Source organism: Rhinolophus sinicus, chromosome 3 (genome assembly GCF_057876585.1).
Source record: "Rhinolophus sinicus isolate RSI-liver-muscle chromosome 3, RSI-T2T, whole genome shotgun sequence".
In the NCBI taxonomy this organism is placed as follows: domain Eukaryota; kingdom Metazoa; phylum Chordata; class Mammalia; order Chiroptera; family Rhinolophidae; genus Rhinolophus; species Rhinolophus sinicus.
This window is the reverse complement of record NC_142503.1, coordinates 168,279,378-168,300,000: the sequence shown is the minus strand read 5'-3', so window position 1 is coordinate 168,300,000 and position 20,623 is coordinate 168,279,378. Positions and strand designations below refer to the sequence as shown.

Sequence of the window (20,623 nt, the reverse complement as noted above, 5' to 3'; positions counted from 1 at the left end):
CAGCACACAATAGCTCACGGCAGCCCACAATGCTTGCCGGCCACTCAGGCTGGCCACCGGCGGCTCTCAGCGGCCCACAGCAGCTCACGGCAGCCCAGCTCTAGGGAGAGCTGTTGTTTACAATCTTAGCTGTAGAGGACGCAGCTCACTGGTCCATGTGGGACTCGAACCGGAGACCTCGCTGTTAGGAGCAGGGCGGTCCAACTGCCTGAGCCACCGGGCCGGCCCCAAGTATTACAATTTTATACAGTTTTTTCCTTTCTTAAAATGTGCATACATTTTTTGGCACCCTCTGTATTTACAACTTTTGTGTTCTCTTCCAAAAATAATTTCAGAGTCTAGAACAAATCTGAGCATCAGTAGAACAGTCCCTAGGAGATATTTCAGAAAGGAGTATAATTTTCATTATCCATTGGAACCATAACTAGAACCACATAACTCAGACACTGGAAGGGGCCACAGCACTTAGGCTACCCAGCCCTCTGACATCACAGACGAGAACACCAAAGCCCAGCGTGCAGAGAGAGGCACATCATCCTATTTAAATGCTATGAGAAGAATGTAAAAATAGTGCCATGCAAGTACAGGTATAAATATGACTTATAAATGAAAATGCAGCTTTGTGATTTTGGTTTAAGAACTTGGAGAACAGGGTCTGGGTCTAGAATATGCTCACACTGGCCCCATATGACTTACTTCATTAATGTAATTATGAGGGGCCTATGGTGGCCATGGTTCCATCCTCTGGCAAATTTCTTAATTTTATTTATTTATTTATTATTTGTTTTTACCATAAGCACAAACTAAATACCCTTCTCTCCCTGTAAGGTCAAAGGTGTACAAGGATAAAACTTATATAAAATCAAAGGAACTTTCTAGAAGGCAGCACTTAATAAAAGCATGGCTACTGAGTCTTCTATTAAGTGGTCTTTCTACTAAAAAGTCCTGTGTGCTTTGACAATCACTGCTATAACTTACCGGTGCCACAGAAATACACTAACATAATAATATATAAATCTCTCTAGGCAGTACCATGATTCTCAACAAAAATTTCCCATCTCATAAAATTCTTCCGCATAGCATTTAACCACTAGATAGCCAATACCCTTGGGCTCATTCCTCCACCTAATTAAAATGTCTGTCCTACAAGTGATTTACAGTATTTGTCATCACGAGGGTGGATATATAAACTGCTGGCTAGAGACACTTGGTGACTACAAAGTATTAATTACCGTGCTAGTGAGAATGGCTTCTAGCAAAAGCTCAAACAGTGGGATTTTTCAACATCTCTCTGACTCGAGGTAAAAGGGACATAACTTACAACCATCCCGTTGAACAAGGAGCCCATTCGTGTAAATCAAGAAATATACCTGCATGGCTTAAAATGAGGACCCACTGTAATTCCTTAAGACTGGTTCTAAGCCAAGGAAATAACATCAACATCACTCTCAATGCTAAAAGTCATTTAGACATGAGCTAAATCCTCTCTAAGTGTCAGCAATTTAGATTTGGACCAACTTAACTCTTAGGAGTTACTAACTTTGACAAGACATAATTCATTTTGACTACTTAAAACCAAACCAATTATTCCAAAAGAGAAGAAATAGTGTAATTGCCTAACATATGGAGGCAGAGGCTTTAGAGATGGAAGGTCCTTAGAGACATTCTAATGCAACCCCCTCATTACATAAACCAGGGAACTGAGACCCTGATATGTAGAGGCTTGTCTAAGGTCACAGCTGATAGGTGGCAAAGCCATGCTTGAACACAGCTCTCCTTACTCCCATTACAGCACAGCACTTACATATCCCTGGAAGTTGTATCATGAAATACAAAGAGAGATTTTTTTTTAATTGGTACTTAATACTAATTTGCAGTTAAAGTTAACTCCCCATATATTTACTAATAAACCAGCTTCCTCGAAAATTTTAGGATGCATACATATATATATATATATATATATATATATATATATATATATATATATATAAATTAATATCTAAAGAAATATACATCTAATTTAATGTATTTATAAATTAGTAAATTACACATATCTAAACAATCTAAGTAAGTATATTTACCTATATTTGTAGGTAGTAAATGTGAATGTACCTGTCTGTCACACATCATGTGAGCTAAGGTAACAGTATGGCTTTGGCTGGAGCTTTGGTTCCAACATTCTGAAAACAAAAGCCTGAGCTATAGTAGGTGTCAAAAACCTCTCAGGACCAAGCAGGTAAGGAATCAAGATGACTGGTTGGTAATAGGGAGTGGTGAGGTCTGTGGCAAACTGAAGCACCTCCTAAGAACTAAATGCCTTCAGATTCAACATTAAAAACTTCTCTGCAAATGAATATATCTGAAGGTCGTCCAGAGGCCTGAGAGCTATCAGGCTTTTTCTTGTTGTTCTGAACTAGATGACTCTTCTGCTTCAACATCTATGATCCCTTTATGATCTGTACAAAGCTGAAAGTATTTGATGGCTCCAATGGGGTGTTACTGATTCCTTTGGGAATCAAATGTTCTTTCAAGCCATCAGTTCGCAGGCATGGCAGCTTAGTCCCCTCCCAAACCTTCCAAAGATGGAAACATTTCTATGGGTCGGGAACACTTACTTTCAAAGAGGCATGTGTGATGTCTCTCTGGGGAAGCACTGTCAAGTCAAAAGTTACTTTCCTTCTTTTGAGGAATGATTTTTGACAGTCATTTAACTGAAGCAGGCCTGTGGCTATCTATGCTAGTGATTTAAAAAACAACTAGTTTCCTCTAGGAACATGTCTCTAATTACCTCAAACCAGGTGCTCACCAGCATCTTAGTACTTACTTCCGTAATTTCCTGGTTATTGTTTTTTCCCCAATCTATCTTCCCCTTGGAACTATGAGGTCTATGAAGGAAAGAGTCATGTCTGTCTTGTCCACTTGCCTCTCCAGGGTAGAGCAGAGTGTCTAGTACACAGGACATGCTCAGTGGTAGGTGAATACTCACCTATGGTCTTGGCATTTCATATAGAAACGTGTGATGATAGTCTGCTAGAGTAGCTACCCCAGGAGCCGCGGGGATGGTTCTTAGTCCATCCCCCATCCTATGACACCCTGAACTCCCTCTGACCAATATCACACACTTCCATGAGAGCCCAATCCATTCATACCTCCATTCTTCCAGGATGGAGGGGAATGTGGGCCATGGAGATCTCAGGATGCAGAGAGAACACAAAGGAGGAGGGCCAAACCCAGACTTGACGTGTCAAGGAAAGTTTTCTGAGTAAGTGATGTCTACAATGAGACCTGAAGCACAGGTAGGAATCAGCAAGGTGACCCTTGAGGACTCAAAAGACACTCATGGCGACTGGAACCCAGAGCACGGGTTGGGATAAGGCTCAAGAAAAAATCAAGGGCCAGATCATGGAGAACGTTCTATACTATTTTAAGGAACTGTGCTTTATCTGAAGCAGTGGGGAACCACTGAAGGGCTTTAAGTAAAGGACTATCAGCTTGGCAACTGAGAACGATCACTTTGGATACAGCAAGGATGAGAGTGGAAAAGAGTGGACAGGCACTGAGTTTCCATGCAGGCCTCATTTTTCTCATATTCTAACAAAATAGAGCTAAGCAGTCAACACAAAAGGAGAACCTGAAATAGTCAATTGTTTCATAAACTAGAAATGAGGCCACAGAAAACCCCAGGCGTCTCTCTTATTCTAAGGAAATGTTGCCCATCTCATAAAAGCGTATTGCACTTTTACTATCACAACTAGTCACCATTCTAAACACTTGCTAGATACCAAAACTGTACTAAGAGTTGCAAAAGATAAAATGATGCACATTCTGCCCACCAAACTCATTAGCTCTCCCAGGTTGAAGTACAATCTTTCAATGCTTATTTCTTGCTTCTCCTCTGAATTTAATAGGGTTGGCTCAAAAATAACTAGTGAACAAAGTTACAACATGTTAACAGGTCTAAAAATCATAGTCTTTTAAAATGAAACAAAAGCAACAAATTTTCCATACACAGAGTTTTCAGTCCATTTCCACGTTCAAAGTGCATAAAAATCTGGCCCAGTCTTTCAAGCACATATTGGTATACCATTAATTGATTTAAAAGAGGGACACTGTAATAATTGGTCACCTCTTCCTTATTTTCATTTATTTATATTAGGAAAATGAATAAAATGTTTAAGGAAAGATGGTCCCAAAGTAGCTACACTTTACTTGCCCGAAAATCATGTTAAAAAATTTATTCTTACGACATTTAGTGCCTACTACATACTGGACACAGTTCAAGGTGCTGGAGTTAGAAGAGTGAATAAGAAAAGTGGGGTCCCTACTTTCAAGGCATTTATTCTCTGAAGGAGGAAGATACAGTAAGCAGATAGATTAACAAAATGATCTCAGAATAATAAGTGCCAATGAAAGGTGACAAGATAATAACGTGGTCAGGAAAATGCTCTCTGAGGGGGAAAAATCTGTATGAGCTACATACAACCTGTACCATGAGAAGAAGCTAGCCCCACTGCAGCAAAATTCCTACAATGAAACTAAAGACACAATGTATATAATTCAATTTATGTACATTACAAACCTCCCTAAAGTTTTTCCCCAAACAGTGAGTTAATGAGTCAGTGTTAGACATGCCTCCCCAACTGGCTCAGGAAAAAAAAAAAAAGAAAAAAAATTGTGAGAATTAAATAACTGCATTACAAAGTACAAAAGAAAATGAGCCACTAGATAATGAATCTGGAAGAAATTTTATGCTATAAATTCATGCACCTAGATCTAGGAGTCAAGGGAAAAGACAATCAGGGATTGACCAGTGGTAACCTGGCTGCTTCACCTGACATGACTACCAAACAGGTGCCTCACTGAGAAGCAGAGAGAAAGCAGCTCTCCAGTGCTGGCGGGGAACAGAATGTCTTCAAGAGGGCTGAACCAGGAAAACAGCCTGGGATCCCGCCAAGCAGGTCCTTCCTTCCTGAGGGGATGCCAAGGTCTTTCCATGACGCAGCCTCTAGCTCCTCCTGCCCACCCTCTTGTCCCCATGCTCTGCACTAAGTAAGTATTGGATGTGATCCCTATTTGGAAAGCCAGCGAATCAAGAGCAGATATGTGAAAAAAGGAAATAAGGTTTTAACTTAGACAATCCTTTAGTTTTCAGAAGTCCAAGAAATTATGCAAAATAAACAAGTTCTAGAAGAAACAGAAAAAACTGACAGTGATAATTTTTAATATAAGACTGTGACCAAAATCAGAAACTATCTTTAGTGAATTTGTTTTGTTTTTTTATGCTTCCACTGTATAGTTTTATTAAGGTATAACCGTCGTACAATAACATGTACATACTTAAACGTGAACTATGTGATGAGATTGGACATATGTATATAACCGTGAAATGATTTCCATAATCAAAATAATAAATATATTCATCTCCCTTAGAAGTTTCCTTACACTTTCTTTGTAATACATCCTACCCTCCCCTCCACCTTCCCATTCTCAGGCAACCACTGATTGCTTCCTGTCACTATCAACTAGTTTTCATTTTCTGGAATTTTGTATAAATACAGCATGTACTCCATTTTGTCTGGCTTCTTTCACTCACTATAATTATTTTGAGATTCATCATTATTGTTGCATGTATCAATAGTTCATCACTTTTTATTACTTGGTATTGCATTGTATGGATACACAATTCATTTAAACAGTCACCTGTTTATTGACATTTGAGTTGTTTCCAGTTTGGGGGCTACTACAAAGAAAGCTGCTAAGAACATTCATGCACACGTCTTTGTAGAAATGCTTTCATTTCTCTTGGCAAATACTTAAGTGTAGCTAGGTCATATGGTAGGTATATATGCAACATTTTAAGAAACAAACTGTTTTTCAATGTGACTGGACCATTTCACATTCCGCACAATAGTGTATGAGAGTTCCAGTTGCTCCACTCCGTCACCAACACTTGGCATAGTCAGTCGGTCATCTTAGGCTTTCTATTGAGTTTTGGTTTTAACTTGCATTTTCTTGATGACTAACGATTTTGAGTATCTTTTAATGTACAATTTGTCATGATGGTCCTATTCAAATCTTTGGACCATTTTTAAACTGGGTTATTTTTCTCATTACTATTGAGTTGTAAGAGTTCTTCTATATGTATATTCGTGATACAACTCTTTTGTCTGATTTACATGTTGCAAATATTTTCTCCAAGTCTGTGGCTTGTGTTTTCATTTTCTAAGTGTCTTTTGAAAAGCAATAGTTCTTAATTTTGATAGAGTCCAATTTATTGATTTCTTACAGACCATTTTATATATGATCTATTGAATTGATCACATGAATCTTTTTATTGTGTTAATATAAAGAACTGCATTAATTGATTTTTTAAATGTTAAATTAACCTTGGAGTCCTGGTTATAAACCCAATTTGGTCATGATGTATTATCCATTTGCTATATTGTTGGATTTGATTTGCTAAGATTTAAGAATTTTTATATCTATGTTCACAAGGGGCATTGGTCTGTAGTTTTTTCCCTTCTTTCCTTCCTTCCTTCCTTCCCGCTTGCCTGCCTGCCTTTTTTTGTAATATTTTAATCAGGTTTTGGTATAAGAGTGATGTTCTCACAGAATAAGTTGAGATGTATTTCCTTCTGTTTTTTGAAGTAGTTTGTGTAGAATTGGCAACATTTCTCCCTTAAATGTACGATAGAATTCACCAGTAAAGCCATCTGGAACCTTGAGTTTGCATTGTGGAAAGTGTGTAACTACAAATTCAATGACCTTAGTAGACAAAGTTATTCAATTATTTGAGTGAGTTTTGGTAGTTTATATCTTTTGTGCAATTTGTTCACTTCATCTAAATTGTGGAATTCACTGGCATAAAATTGTTCATAATACTTTTTTTTATATTCGTATGATCTATAGTGATATTCTTTCTTTCATCTCTAATATTGGTAACATATGTCTTCTCTCTCTGTTTCTTGATCATTCTGGCTTGAGGTTTATCAATTTTATTAATTTTTTTCCAAAGAACCAGCTTTTTGTTTCATTTATTTTTTTCCTATTATTTGTTTTCTACTTCAATGACTACTGCTATCTTTACAATTTTCTTCTTTCTGCTTACTTTGGGTTCACTTTGTTCTTCTTTTCTAGTTTCAGGTGGAAACTTATGTCTTCAAGATCTTTTCTAATTTAAGTGTCTAACGCTATGAATTTTCATTTAAGAACTTCTTTAGCTATATCTCCACCTCCTTGGGTTTTATGTAGATTAAATAAAATGTGTACAATCAAGAAAGAAATATTTGATTGTCTAATCCATGTCAGGCACTCTTTGGTATTAGGAATATACTGCATAAAATAGATTGAACTCAATCTCTCATCTAACTTAGAAGGTAATATTGACAAAACTGGTACTAAAATAAATGTAAATGATTATCTTCTTGATACTTAGAAAGTACACTAAGCCAAAAAGCATAACAACTTTCTTGTTTTATTCTAATGATAAAGGTATCTTCCTGTTTTTGTCTCTTCACATGATCTAGCAAAAACTAAGTTGCTAGGTCTTTTAAAGTTCAGCAGTTTGTAACTCCAATTGCAATACAAATTTATTGCAGAGTAAATCCTATTATTACATTTGTAATTGTCAAAATAAACTATACATTTTAATTTAATATACTAATGATGAGTAAGTACTTCAGTAATTCTAAACTTCAGAACCATCTTTAGATCTATAAAGGATCATTTAAAAAACAAGCATTCCATAAATTGCCAAATGGCTTCTTGTGATTATTTTTCTTAAAAATTAAAAAAAGAAAGTAAACACTCTACCCATTCTATCTATTTTATCCTCAAGGTTGGTTCAAAATACCCAGAACTTAAAAAAAATTTAAAAATCTCTGCCCTCCTAATTGAACTTAAATGACAAATCGCTGGTTTCAAAGGTCATTTAAAAGCTGACCTATCATACCAAACACTCATGTTTTCCAAAGCACCACCAGTGGGTTATATTAAACAGCTAAGTATAATTAATTCAGGCAATTATAGATACAGAAATTTAATTTACATTTAAATCTGTGTTTATCCAGTGGGACAATAAGCAGCTCCGCATACTTACACCTTGTCAGGTAACCTGAAGCTTCCTACACTTATGCTTCTTCTAGTTCTGAATTCTTGGTCTTCATTTAGGCCATAGGTTCTCTACCTTGACCGCACATTTGAATCACCTAAGAAGGCTAAAAACACTGATATGGTGCTGGAGTCCCACAGCCAGAGATTCCTATCTAGCGTCTTTAAAAGTAGGGAGTTTTAAAAGCTCCCCAGGTGATTCAAATGTGCAGACTAGGAGTAAGGACCAGTCCAGCCTCTGATGGACACTGGCCAGTCTGCAGCAGCATCCTTCAGGACCTACTTCCTCTAGCGCTTTACCCCAACCTAACTTCAATCAGACACTCAACAATTCCATTTGGATTCCTAGGCTCACCTCTATTTCCTATCCAGAAATTCCCAGGAGGAATGTCGGTCTCTGAGTGTATTTTGGCTATTCCTCTCCAGTGCACCTCTTAATTCCATAAAGTTCAGTTTGGCTGAGGGGAAATGAATGTAATTTGATGATATGGTTAAACAGTCATTATGTGTTCTGTGTTTTTTTCACTTCTATTTAAAAGAAAGGGATAGGTCCACAAGCCTTCTGTAATTTTTGAGAATCTACGGCAAAATTATCAATTCCTCAAAGTATAAAATAAATATCTAAATGAGTCTTCATTATTATCCGTCTAATTCCACCACTTGTTCATTTCCAACAGATTTTCAAAACTGATTCGTAATCTTGGTTCAAAACTGACATCCTCCAGAACTCACACCATCAAACTCCTGAGGGTCTTCAAACAGCTTACTCCGTTTTGCCAAACCAGACCACTTCATTACAATTATCGTTTCATCATGTAAAAGTGGAAAGAATAACACCTGCCCCACAAAAACAGTGTGAAGACTAAGAAGCAAAACCGTTTTAGCACTGTGGAGAGTGCTCCAGAAATTTTATTTACAGCCTAAGTGTTGCCTCATGGGAAGTAGGTGAAAAGCAGAGGCAGTGGTAAGTTGCGGGTAACTACCTGTCAGTGCACAGAAACGCCAGGAGGTGTGGCGGGGGTCCACAAACTGAGGAGCTCCCAGAGCTCTCAGACCAACAGCAGCAGAAACGCACACTGCAGGACTCACACCTCTCAGGTGAGACTGAACTAGTGATGTTACTTGCAAACTACATGTAAACCTCATCTCCTTGGAACATTGCTAAACAATAAAACTTTGCCAACGTGCAGACCCAAGTGCTCCAATTCAGCCAGTGCAGGGTATGTATCTCTGGGATGTAATGGATCTGCATGCCGAAACACGTGTGCAGGTCTGAGCCGCTGAACCAACACGTATCCATAAACACGATGAATAATACTTGCGAGAATGTATGGCTTTCTCCTAAGAAACGTTTGAAGTACTTTACCCAAATCAAGCCACTTTCATATCATACCTTGACTTTCTTGCGTGTTAACCGCGTGCCAAGACTTGGGGAGGGGAGCCTTACCAATAGTCTGGGCGGATGCGGGGGGGGGGGGGTGACCGCCCCCGCCCTGAATTCCCGTTAGCCCAACAAGCTGCCATCCCAAAAGGGGAACGTATCCAGGCTGGCTTCCTGGCGACACACCTCTGCCCTCACACACCCACCGCGGTCGCGTCACCAGTGCCGCGGCCACTTGGGCAAGGACCGAAGTCTAGAGGGAATTCCCTCCGCTGCGGAGCTCAGGAAGACGACGGGAAAGCGAGACCACGGCGAGTTTTGACAAATGGAGGGGAGAAAGGGGGTCAAGTGGACACAGCCAAGAGGAGTCACAGCTACTCACCCAGCCCTCGAAGGTGTCCGAGGCGCCGGCGGTGCGCAGCAGCTCGTGGAATTGCAGGGTGCAGTTGGCCACGAAGTGGTCGTAGCCCAGGGGCGTCTCGTGGAAAACAGCCAGCTCTAGGTGGCCGCCGTCGGTGACATTGGCGCAGAATTCCTCATTGTAGGTGGGTTTGTTGGTCTTCTGCTTGGTGCTGGTCTGGCCCACGCGTACCTGGTCCACACTCACAGTCAGGTAGGGATCCAGCAGCTGGTGGCCCTTCTTGAAGAGCGAGTGGCGCAGGGACCAACGGGTGGGCTGCAGCCCCACGGCCTCGCCGATGCGGACCCTCAAGTAGCCATTGAACTTCATGGTGCCAGACGACATGCCGGCACCGCTGCCCCGTCCCCGGGGGGCCGCGCTGGCTCGCAGCGGGAGAGTCTGAAGCCCCTGCTCAGGCCAGCCCTCGCGGCAGCTCCCGGGAAAAGCAGCGCCCGATCCCCCCTCGCCGGGCCATTCTGTCTTCTCTGCGGGACCTTCCCCTCCCCTCCTTCCCTCCCTCTCTCCTTCGCGAGGTGGAAAGGAGGGGAGCCCCGCGCTGAGCTCGCAGCGGGCCGGGGGAGCCCCACCGTCCCTCTCGAGCGTGCCGCGCTTCCCGGGGGCTCGCACTGGACTCGCCCCTTCTCCAGAGCCGGGAGGCTCCTCTCCCCGGAGAGCCGGAGCGACCCGTCCGGTTAGCTCCAGCCTTAAGCGTCTTTTGCTCCCGCCTCCTCCTGCTGTTCCTCCTGCCCCCGCCTCCACGGGCTCACGCTCTCCCCCACTCGGCGAGCTTCAAACCAGGAAGCAGCTGCCGCCGCATCCCCGGCCGGAGCCTCGCGCCGCCAGGCTCCAAGTTCACCGAAACCCTGCGCGGCTTTCCGCGCCTTTCGAACCCCGGGGGCGTGGCGCACAGCCCTGCCGCCGGTGCTGTAGCTCAGTGGCCCGGTGCACGCTGCGGGGTAACCCCTGCGTCCGCCCTCTCGCCCTGCTCTGCAAGCGTTCCCTGCTGCGCGAGGTCTGGCCGCACGCCGCCAGCTGGAGGCTACCCCAGGTGCAGGCCAAAAAGGAATGAGCTCGAGACCCAGCTCAAGCAAACACCTGAGGCACGGAAGAGAGGCCCGGGGAGGGCTGGAAAACGGGAGGAGGAGGAGGAGGAGGAGAAACAAGGGGACCCAAGCTGCGAGGAGTCGCTCGCGCCCTCCCTCCCAACCTGAAAGGTGGGCTGGCGACTCTGCCTGGCGATCTGAGAGAGGCCCTGGCCGGAGGTGGGAGCCCGGCGGGGAGGTTCCTTTTCCTAATCTTTACAGGGATGGCTCATCCCGGGTCAACTTGGGCCCATCCTGTTTGTGCGCCTTTCCTGCAGAGAGTAATCACACGTTGTTTTGTGTGTGGTTTTTTTTTTTTTTTTTTTTTTTAAATAGAGCAGTAGTAATGATGGAAATCCTGTCCGCCTTCTTCCTCCGAGAGGTGTGTCTTGTTGCACAAAGAGCAGGAAAGGTCGGTTCTGAAGGCAGACATGGCCGAGATGTAATAAGTCTCTTCCTTCACGGGGCGGTTTCTGGTCCACCCAGCCTGGCGTTCACACACACACACAGATACACACACACACACACACACACACACACTGTCCCTGACACATGTGCACCGAAGAAATCGCTTCTTCAAGGAATACCCCGGGTTGTTGCTGTATATGCGAGTCAGAGTGAGCAGCCTTCCTTCCCACTCTTGGCCACAGCAATTTTTGTCCCCTAGGAGAATCTTTCAGGCTATTCTGTTCTATCTATTGCAAAGCTTGCTCTCTGAGGGCCAGCCACAACCAATTTAGCTCCCATAAAGCCTCGGCCATTCTTTAGATGCTTAATTACATTCTGTCTGGCTTTTCAGGTTCCCTTGGGAGCAGATAGGTCTTTCCAGCCCCCATCAATCCCAACCCCAGTGCCCTGTTCAGGGCTCTCAAACTGCGTAGGTTATCGACAATTTCACTGGACTGAATAGAGGTGCACTATAGAATGAAAACAAGTAAAAACAATGGGCTGGTGGGGGAGGACGTGTCTTAAAACACCAAAGCTTCCTTTAAGTGAACAGGGCAGGGATGCAGCACATCACCATAATGACACCTTAGCTTTAGGCAAGGCTTGTAAAACAAGCTCCCAAACACCCAGGGAGCTCTTGTCTGGCTCTTCTGTTCCAGGAGAAGAGGTCAAAGAGACCATTTGGGTCAGCTCTGTCAACAGCTCCTCCAAAGAGTGGGACTGTAGCTTTTAGAACCACTGAAGGATTTGCTGCCGTTGGGCTTTGACACTAAAAGAAGACAGTCCCCAAATGGTGGGCAGTTAGCTACACAGCTGCTCTGGGGTTGGGATGTGAGGGACAGAGACTATCTTTGCCTTATCAACACCAGGCACAGATGGGCAGTGGTGACAGAGCAGTGAGCAGGACAGCTATGGTGCCTGCCCTCCTAGGGCTTACAGCCCCACAGGGAAGAGAAACAATAGATCACACAGGTAGAAGATTAGAGAAAGAAAAGGCTAAGGTGTGATGGGAAAATGGATCCTAGAGTGGGTAGTCAGGAAAGGACCTCTGAAGAAGCACGCAGAAGGAGCAGCTTTATTCAAGATTCCTGAGAAAAGAGACTCTGACCTGTTTGAGGACTATGCGTTTGGAGATGAGAAAGACAAGGGGAGAGTGTCTGAAATGAGCCTGAAAATGTGGGTCAGGGTCCAAGCCTGACCAGACTGGTAAGTCATGGGAAAATATCTTTGGACATTATCGATGGGCAACTGAAATTCTCTGAAAGCTGTTAAACAGGGCCAAGACAGGATGAGATCTATGTTTTAAAATATTTCTCTAGGGCTGTGTGAAGAATGGATTGGAAGGAGCAAGCATGAATGTGAGGAGACTAGTTAGGAGGCTATTGCCAAAGTCCTGAGGACGAAAGATAGTGACTGCGACTTAGGTGGTGGTGATGGAGATGAAGGAGATGGGTGTGAGAAGTGTTTAGGAGGTAGAATTGACAGGTTCTGGAGATGGGTTGAATGAAGGGAATGCGGAAGAGGAAAATATCAAGGATGACGCAGGAATCCCACTTGAGCAACTGTGTGGATTGGGGAGCCATTAAGAATTAGGAAACACTAGAGGAGGAGCAGATTTGTGGAGGAAGATGAAGAGTTCAATTCCAAACGTGTCAAGTCTGATATACCGTTGATACCTTTAAGTGGAACTCTGAAGTGGGCAATCGATTATATGGTTGTGCAGCTCAGAGGTGCAGTCTGAGCTAAAGACATAAATTTAGGGGCCGTCAGTATATAAATAACAATGGAAGCTAGAACTGTGGATGAGATCTCTGTTACAGGAAAATATAAGAAGAGAGTGCAGCATGACAAAAGAAGGGGAAGTAGGAAAGAGCTCTCCAGAAACTAATATTTATAGGTGGAGCAGAGCTAGGTAAAGAGGTTGAGAAGCAGAAGCCAGGGAGGTGAGAGAAAAACCAGGAGGATGTGGTATCCAGGTAATGTGGAAACCAATCAAAAAGTTTTCAAGCAGGAAGGAATTGGTTAGCTAGGTCAAATGATGCTGAGAGATTAAGTAAACAAAAGATTAAAGCAATCAGAAAAGCATTTAGAAATGTACTAGGAATTGCATTTGGAGAAGTCCAAAGTTATAGTATGTCTAAGATAAGAAATAGTGATATAGTAATAGTGATAAGAATATAGAAATAGTAATAGTGATAAGAAAAAAGAAAATACCTCTAATCTACAAAAGGACCTATACTACAGATTTTAAAGCAGTCAATACAGATATGCAAGTTGCTATATTGCATTACATAATACACTATATTGCATTACAAAAACCACTAATAAGCAAGATAGGACATATATAGAGGGGACTTCTTGCTCCCCTCCCTTCCTTAAAAGTCAGGACCAGCTCTGAATAAAAGCTGTTACACAGGTGAGGTTTGTATTGGCAGACCATCCCTTCCTACGGGGAAGGATGGCAATGGACAGGTCCTTAGTCACCTTTGAGCAGTTGCAGTAGAGGCGGGGGGTTGAATCTCATTTAGAGTAGGTTAAGATGAAAAATAAAGCAGAGAGAGTAGATACTCTTTCCAGAGGTTTGGCTCAAATGGGGAAAGAATGAGAGCTGAGGAGGAAGATCAACCACTAGGTGGAAGGCTGTTTTAGTGTGTGGGAGCAATACAAGAGAGGAGAGAGGTCATCCAGTTCTGAGACTGCAGGAGGGAATGCCAGCCAAGGCACAGGTGAAGAAATGGGCCTTATTTTCAAAAGAAATACCTGTTTGTGGCTCTTAGCCTGCTGTCCAAAATTGCCTCCATACAGCCAGGGGAGATGGTCACCAGCAGCCCAAACTTCCCAGATTTCCAGCTTCACAGCCCCAGTAGAAGGAGGATATTCTCTACCAGCATCCTTAAATCAACCTGAGGTGTGGGCAGGTAGATTCTGTTTGTCTCCAGCCCATGTCATGTGTCATTAAATGGCTTCTGCGGGACGCTAGGCAGGTATTAGACAGTACACAGTGCAAGATCCCTGTAGGAAGGGATGGTCTGCCAATACAAACCTCACCTGTGTGACAGCTTTTATTCAGAGCTGGTCCTGACTTTTAAGGAAGGTAGGGGAGCAAGAAGTCCCCTCTCCTCTATATGTCCCATCTTGCTTATTAGTGGCTTGTATGTAATGCAATATAGCAACTTGCTTATCTGTATTGACTGCTTTAAAATCTGTAGTATAGGTCCTTTTGTAGACTAGAGGTATTTTTCTTTTTTCTTATCATTATTACTGTTTCTTAGTCATACTAGGTATAACTTTGGACTTCCCCATATACAATTCCTAGTACATTTCTAAATGCTTTCCTGATTGCTTGCCTGATTGAATCACTGCCATTTTTCTCATTTCTTAAGGAACATTTCACACAACTTCCATTCCACATTAAAGTAGAATTAGATAATTTAGAGAATAAAGGGCTAAGTAAAAAACTACCCCATGTGACTTTGAAATGGCACAACCTTTGGAGGGCATTTGACAGCATACAACAAAAGCTTCCAAGTAAGAAATCAGTTCTTTGCCTGAAGAGGTCCAGCCATCGTGGAATGACTAAGTAAATTGTAGAACAGCAACTCAACAGACTATTACGTAGTTATTAAAATGACATGTGACAAACAACATAGAAAAAAACGATAGTCAATAACATTTCAAAAATCTAGAGTAAGAAATATAAATATGCTATGAAGTACATAAAATATGTATACCAAAGGATAAAGATTGGAATGCACCATGGGTAAATGAAAACAGTTCTCAGAGTGTTAGACTTACAAACAAATAAGAAACATACTGATGTGAAAGGGCTCTGAGGGTAAAATAATTCACATAAAGGATCTGATACATTACCAAGCACATGGTACATTTCAGTTGTTACCTTGGCTGGGCTATTATCTTTTATTGAGTATCCACCAGCATTGTAACGAGGCACTTGACTAACACTATTTCATTTGTTCCTCATGACAATAATTGAGGTAAGTGCTATTTTCTCTATTTTACAAATAAGGACACCAAGGGTCAGAAAGGCTAAGTGAATTGGATCACATAGTTAATACATGGTACAGCTGAGATTTGACACATTTTTTTTTTTTTTAAAATGCATGCCTAAGCCCACCCCAGAGTGGTTCTGGTGCACAGTAGGATTGAAAACTAGTGTCGTACATTGCGAACAAGGAGGAAGATTGAGATTCCCAGCCAGCAGGAAAGAGTGGGACAAAGGGCAGGAGGTATGGAAGTGGGCTTCCTTATCCATTTCTGAATATACAGAATGGTATTATGTATAAAGGTACATGTAATGTAGCAAAGATAGGCCACCATGTCCTACTATAGGTGTTCAAAAAGAACAGCAAAAAGTAAGATATTTCACAAATATAGTAACACTTCTCAGAATGGAAGAAAGACACTAGTCTCATATCGAAAAGGACACAGTGCATTAGGCAGAATGAGTAAAACGAACAAACAGAAAAGACCCATGTCTAGACACATCATTGCGAAGTTTCTGAACACCTGGGTAAAGGAAAGATCTTCAATGACTTGAAGGAAGAAACAGAGGCCAAGTCGGGGGGTGGGAGGGATGTGAGATAAGATCAGAGAGTAAGGTCTTCAGTGAGCCACAGACTCCTGACACACGAGTTACGTAATGTGTCAATGGATGAACAGTTCACAATGAGTGAGGGAATGAGGGAAAAGTCTGAAGGGGGAAAATCCTAAAAGGGCAGATGGAATGGACAGGCGGCACTCCTTACCCTTCCTTGGGCTTCCTCAGACGAAAGGCCTTACTTTACTATTTGGCTCAAAAGCCCACTTAAGTAAGACAGATTCCAGGGACTGAGATCAAAACAGAGGAGCCAGCATAAAAGTAAGACTCCCATAAAAAGTAGTCAAGTTGGTAACACTTTGTACCGACAACTGGTGATCAAGAGCAATGGCTCCATAAAACACTTCTACCATTGTTTTCTAACAGGAAAATAAAATGAAGTTAAATATTTTATGTGCATAAAGAGAACAAACACAAATCTTTCCCATGACTGTTTTATTTTTTTGATGTAAATCATCTACTTGAATCGACCCGTATTAGAATATTTGCATTTGAATCTTTTATGTTACCTATGTGCCTTTCTTAGTTGTAACGTGGAAATCTGGAAAACCTTACAGGCATTCTATTAAGAAGCAGATTCATAAATGTCCTCAGCCTGAATTGTAGTTTTGTGGGTTAAAACAAAAATGACGTACCTCACATACAATGAGAGAGAAATAGTTTGGAAGGCCAAGACTCATTGCATGTAGTCACTTCATATTTCTTTCTATACACTTCTGTAATAACAACTTAAAGTAGCATGTCACCAAATGATGCAAAAAAATATCTGGTCAAACTAATATAGTTTAAAATTCCTTAACTCTGAATGCAGAACTTACTATTAACTCCTCATTTTTCATATTTTTCTTGGCATTTTAAAATAGGGATATAGTGATAGAAGCAAGTGAATAGGGTTAAAATAGTAATAATTTTCTCTAAACCTATTATTAATACAGCTAATGGTCAGGTTGTTCCAGTAACTTTTCTCATTTGGTTCTAGTTCATTAACAAGCTGAGTGGTTATCAACTACGAGTAGCAACCAAGTTATTAGATTTTATGGCTTGTGTAAGAAACCTGTGAGAGGAAAATTATTATTTTGGTCTAATAGCATCTTCCTCTTGCCCTTTACTGGGTTTTCTCCATGTCTTGTTGATAGCATTCTCTGATTCACTCAGTGACCATCTAATCAGTAATTTCATCAGGTCACTGGGCAGCAAACTCAGACTTTTCAGAATCCTCTGGAATTGCCTTTAAGTCATTTGTAAAACGCTCTACATATTCTTTCAGATTTGAATCGAATAGTTTTACAGTGATACATTTAATACATAATATAGTTTTCATCAATTCAAATGATTTTAATATTAAAATCACTCAGGACTTCTCCACTATGCTTTTTCCCAGCTACACACTGTAGCAGGAAGAGGAAGAAAGCTTCACTTTAAATAGAATATTTTACCAGAATGTAGCCATAGCTATTGACTATAGTAGCTATTATAGATTTTCACAATATATTGTTAGTGAAAAAACAGGATATCAATCTGTAATTCAGCAGGATCCTATTTGGTATAAAATGTGCATGTGAGTAGATGTGGAAGTGTATATACCCTTAAAGGTGAATAGTGGTTATCACAGGTCATATATTACATTCCGGGATCCAACTAGTATAGAGGTTAAAAAAAGGGATTCTGGAGCCAGTCTGCCTCCAAAGGAATCCTATCTCTGCCTCCATCCGAATCCTATCTCCTAAGCTGTGTGACATCAGATACTACCCTTCCCTTACTGTGCCTCAGTTTTCTCATTCATAAAGTGGGTTACTGTGAGTTTTATAGAAGTTATTTGTAATGTACTTGGAACAGTGCCTAGCACATTGTAAGCAACTTTATAAATGTTTTTTATTATGGGTGATTTTTTCTTTTTTTCATTTATTTGGTAATTTATGATTTTTCTATAATGAAATTCTTAGCAATTTAATAAAAGTTTTTTGGCTAATTGCACACCAAATCACAGATAAGGCTGACTTTCACCCTTTCAAATTGTAATCATTTCCTATCATCTTTCTGGTGAAACTTAAACGTCTTCTGATTCTTGGAAATGAAAAAGCAGTTTGGTCCCTGTTCCTAAGAGCTTATAGTTCACAATAAGGAAGCATAAAAAAGACCTTTTGCCCTTGAAATACTGGTAATGAAGTGTAAAATTTTCACATCAACCCCGATTGTCTTTCTCAGGCAAGGAGAAAAATTTAACTTTCTACAAAAACTGATCAAGATATATTCCTACCTTAACATCCCCCAAATTTCTTCCCCTTCTCCCTTTTTAGAATTCTGAATTGAGGCATTTGTTTTGAACACAGGAAGTTAGCAACTGTTTGTTCTAGATACTAGAAGAGCTAAGTAGGTAAATCAAGGTACTGCTTATTTTCCATATTAATTTAATGAAGTCCCATTATTCAATCAACATAATTGTAGCTCTAGAAGCCAACTAGTGATAGCAGGGCAATTCAGACCTTCTGCTCACGACCTTTGGAGTAGAGTGGAGAGTTGGAAGGCCTGGGAACTGGCATTTTGACAAAGTTTAACACACCCAGCTGATTCCTCTGCACTCAGTTTTAAGAACCCCAGGCATAAGAGACAACAGCATTCAAAGACTTGCGTTTGCATTCTCCAAAATCACTAGCAGACCTCAGAGAAGTCACACAATTGCACAGAATTAAATGAAAAACCAACTTGAAAGCACATTGCAAAGTCCTACAGCATTATATAAATGTTATCAGTTCTGCCTCACCCTGGAGCTCACTTTCCCTCCCCCTACCTCATCTTTGCTGCCTCACACTCTGTGCCACGTGCCTCTGGCAAGAGGAATTGGTACTCAAGACCAGGCACAGACCCACTGCCATGCAAGGGCTCAACCTTGCCTCCCACAGCAGAGACCCTTCAAATCAGGGGCAGAATTTTTGACACATTCTCTTAGTGCAAATATAGTCACTCAAACTGAGATTCTAAATATGAAGAAAAACTTGAAAAGAAATAACACCAATAACAAGAATACGAAAGCGAGATCTGGTGAGTATAACAAAAAGGAAGAAAATAAGCTCACAGGCTAAATGGGTGTGGAAATACAAAAACCACATATAGAACTAAGATGAAACTTTGGCTTGAGACAGGAGAAAGGAAGCCAACAAAGGAATTTTACACATTTCCCTGAGTTACTCATTTTTTTTTTAGAGTCCGAACAACTGAAATCAGGAAACACCTGTGCTTGTTAACATTAGTTAGGAAATGACTTTAAAAACTTGGACTCAGTTTGAGATAACTGATGGCAGGCAGTGATATCATTCCAGCGTCTATATTTCCATGTAAATAACAAGCTATTTCTCTTAGTTTGCGTCCATTTTTCTAATAGCAATCAGAGGCTAAATGCATTTTACTTATGAGGTAATTGTTCTGTTTTTTAAGTTTTAAAATTACTTGGCACTTAGCCACATGTTTGGTTTTTGTTCCCATTTATAATTATTTGATGATTGTTATAACCACCCAGAAATGTCAGCGTCATTACTTTGAGATGAAAATTAACGTATGGAATGAACATTTTAAGAAGAAAGACAAAAATACAGTGTTGTAATAAGATGATGGGGCAGAAAGTAAAAAATGAGAATACAGAAAGGATAGGTCCTTTGATCTGGAAGATGGCTAGAGAACTCTAGACAAAATCTTTATTTTATAGATGAGGAGCCAAAATCATAAGTTGAGCATTTCCCAGGTAGTGTTTTACACATTCCTGGGGCTTCAGAATGTGGGGCCAGAGTTCCCCAGAACAGGTTTTAGTCTCAAGTAAACTACTGACTCAACATACCTTATCTCTAATGGATTTATATAAACAGCAGTATCATTTATATTGCTTTGATATGTTTTGTTAAACAATAAAGTAAAACACAAATTATGGTACAGTCGATGATTTATATTAGCTTTCTTAGAAAGATAGTGTCGGGCAAATTTATTTCTGGCATTTTCCTTTGATGTGCCAGTTAAATTATAACCTCTGAAGAGAAGTTATTTTTGTTGTTTTAAAGAAAATTACAAGTTGAATTTTGTGCCACTGAACAACAAGGTTTGCATAGATCATGTGATTGCCTTATAATTTTATTATATCCCACTTTTTAAAATAGATTAGAATACACTTTGTTCTACCCAAATTTTGTTTTAAACTCTTAAAGAAATGTCTTTTCAATGTTTGATAAACACTCTAAGGAGCTTACAGTTATCAATATTAATTATTAATAATTAGATTAATCATTAATGATTAGGTTTATTAATCATTATATTTAGAGCTATTAATTATAATAATTTAAACAAACTTCAACAAACTAATGATTATTGAGGACAGATTAAGAATATACAATAATCATCAAGAACAGTACTCTGCGATAAAGATAAAACAAAGATCTTTAAATCTTTTAAAAAAAAGCAATTTTCTGTTTTAGTACTTATTAAGTACTTTGGTGTATACACAACACCAAAATAGATTATATATGAAGATATCTACTTCTGGTCATATAGAGTGACTGGTGCTGAGCTTGCCCTCTCATTGAAAACAGCTATAAATATCTGAG

At 40.6% G+C, this 20,623-nt stretch overlaps 1 protein-coding gene across 1 annotated transcript in view; it reads right to left on the bottom strand.

Moving 5' to 3' along the window:
* The window catches only part of PRKCH (protein kinase C eta), a 214,941-nt gene extending 203,820 nt beyond the window's left edge, over window positions 1-11,121 (bottom strand). Inside the window, exon 1 of the mRNA XM_019750783.3 lies at window positions 9,873-11,121. Within this exon, the coding sequence (XP_019606342.1) occupies window positions 9,873-10,235 (363 nt within the window). The 5' untranslated portion in view covers window positions 10,236-11,121. The remainder of the gene's footprint in view (window positions 1-9,872) is intronic.
* Window positions 11,122-20,623: the final 9,502 nt, after the last annotated feature.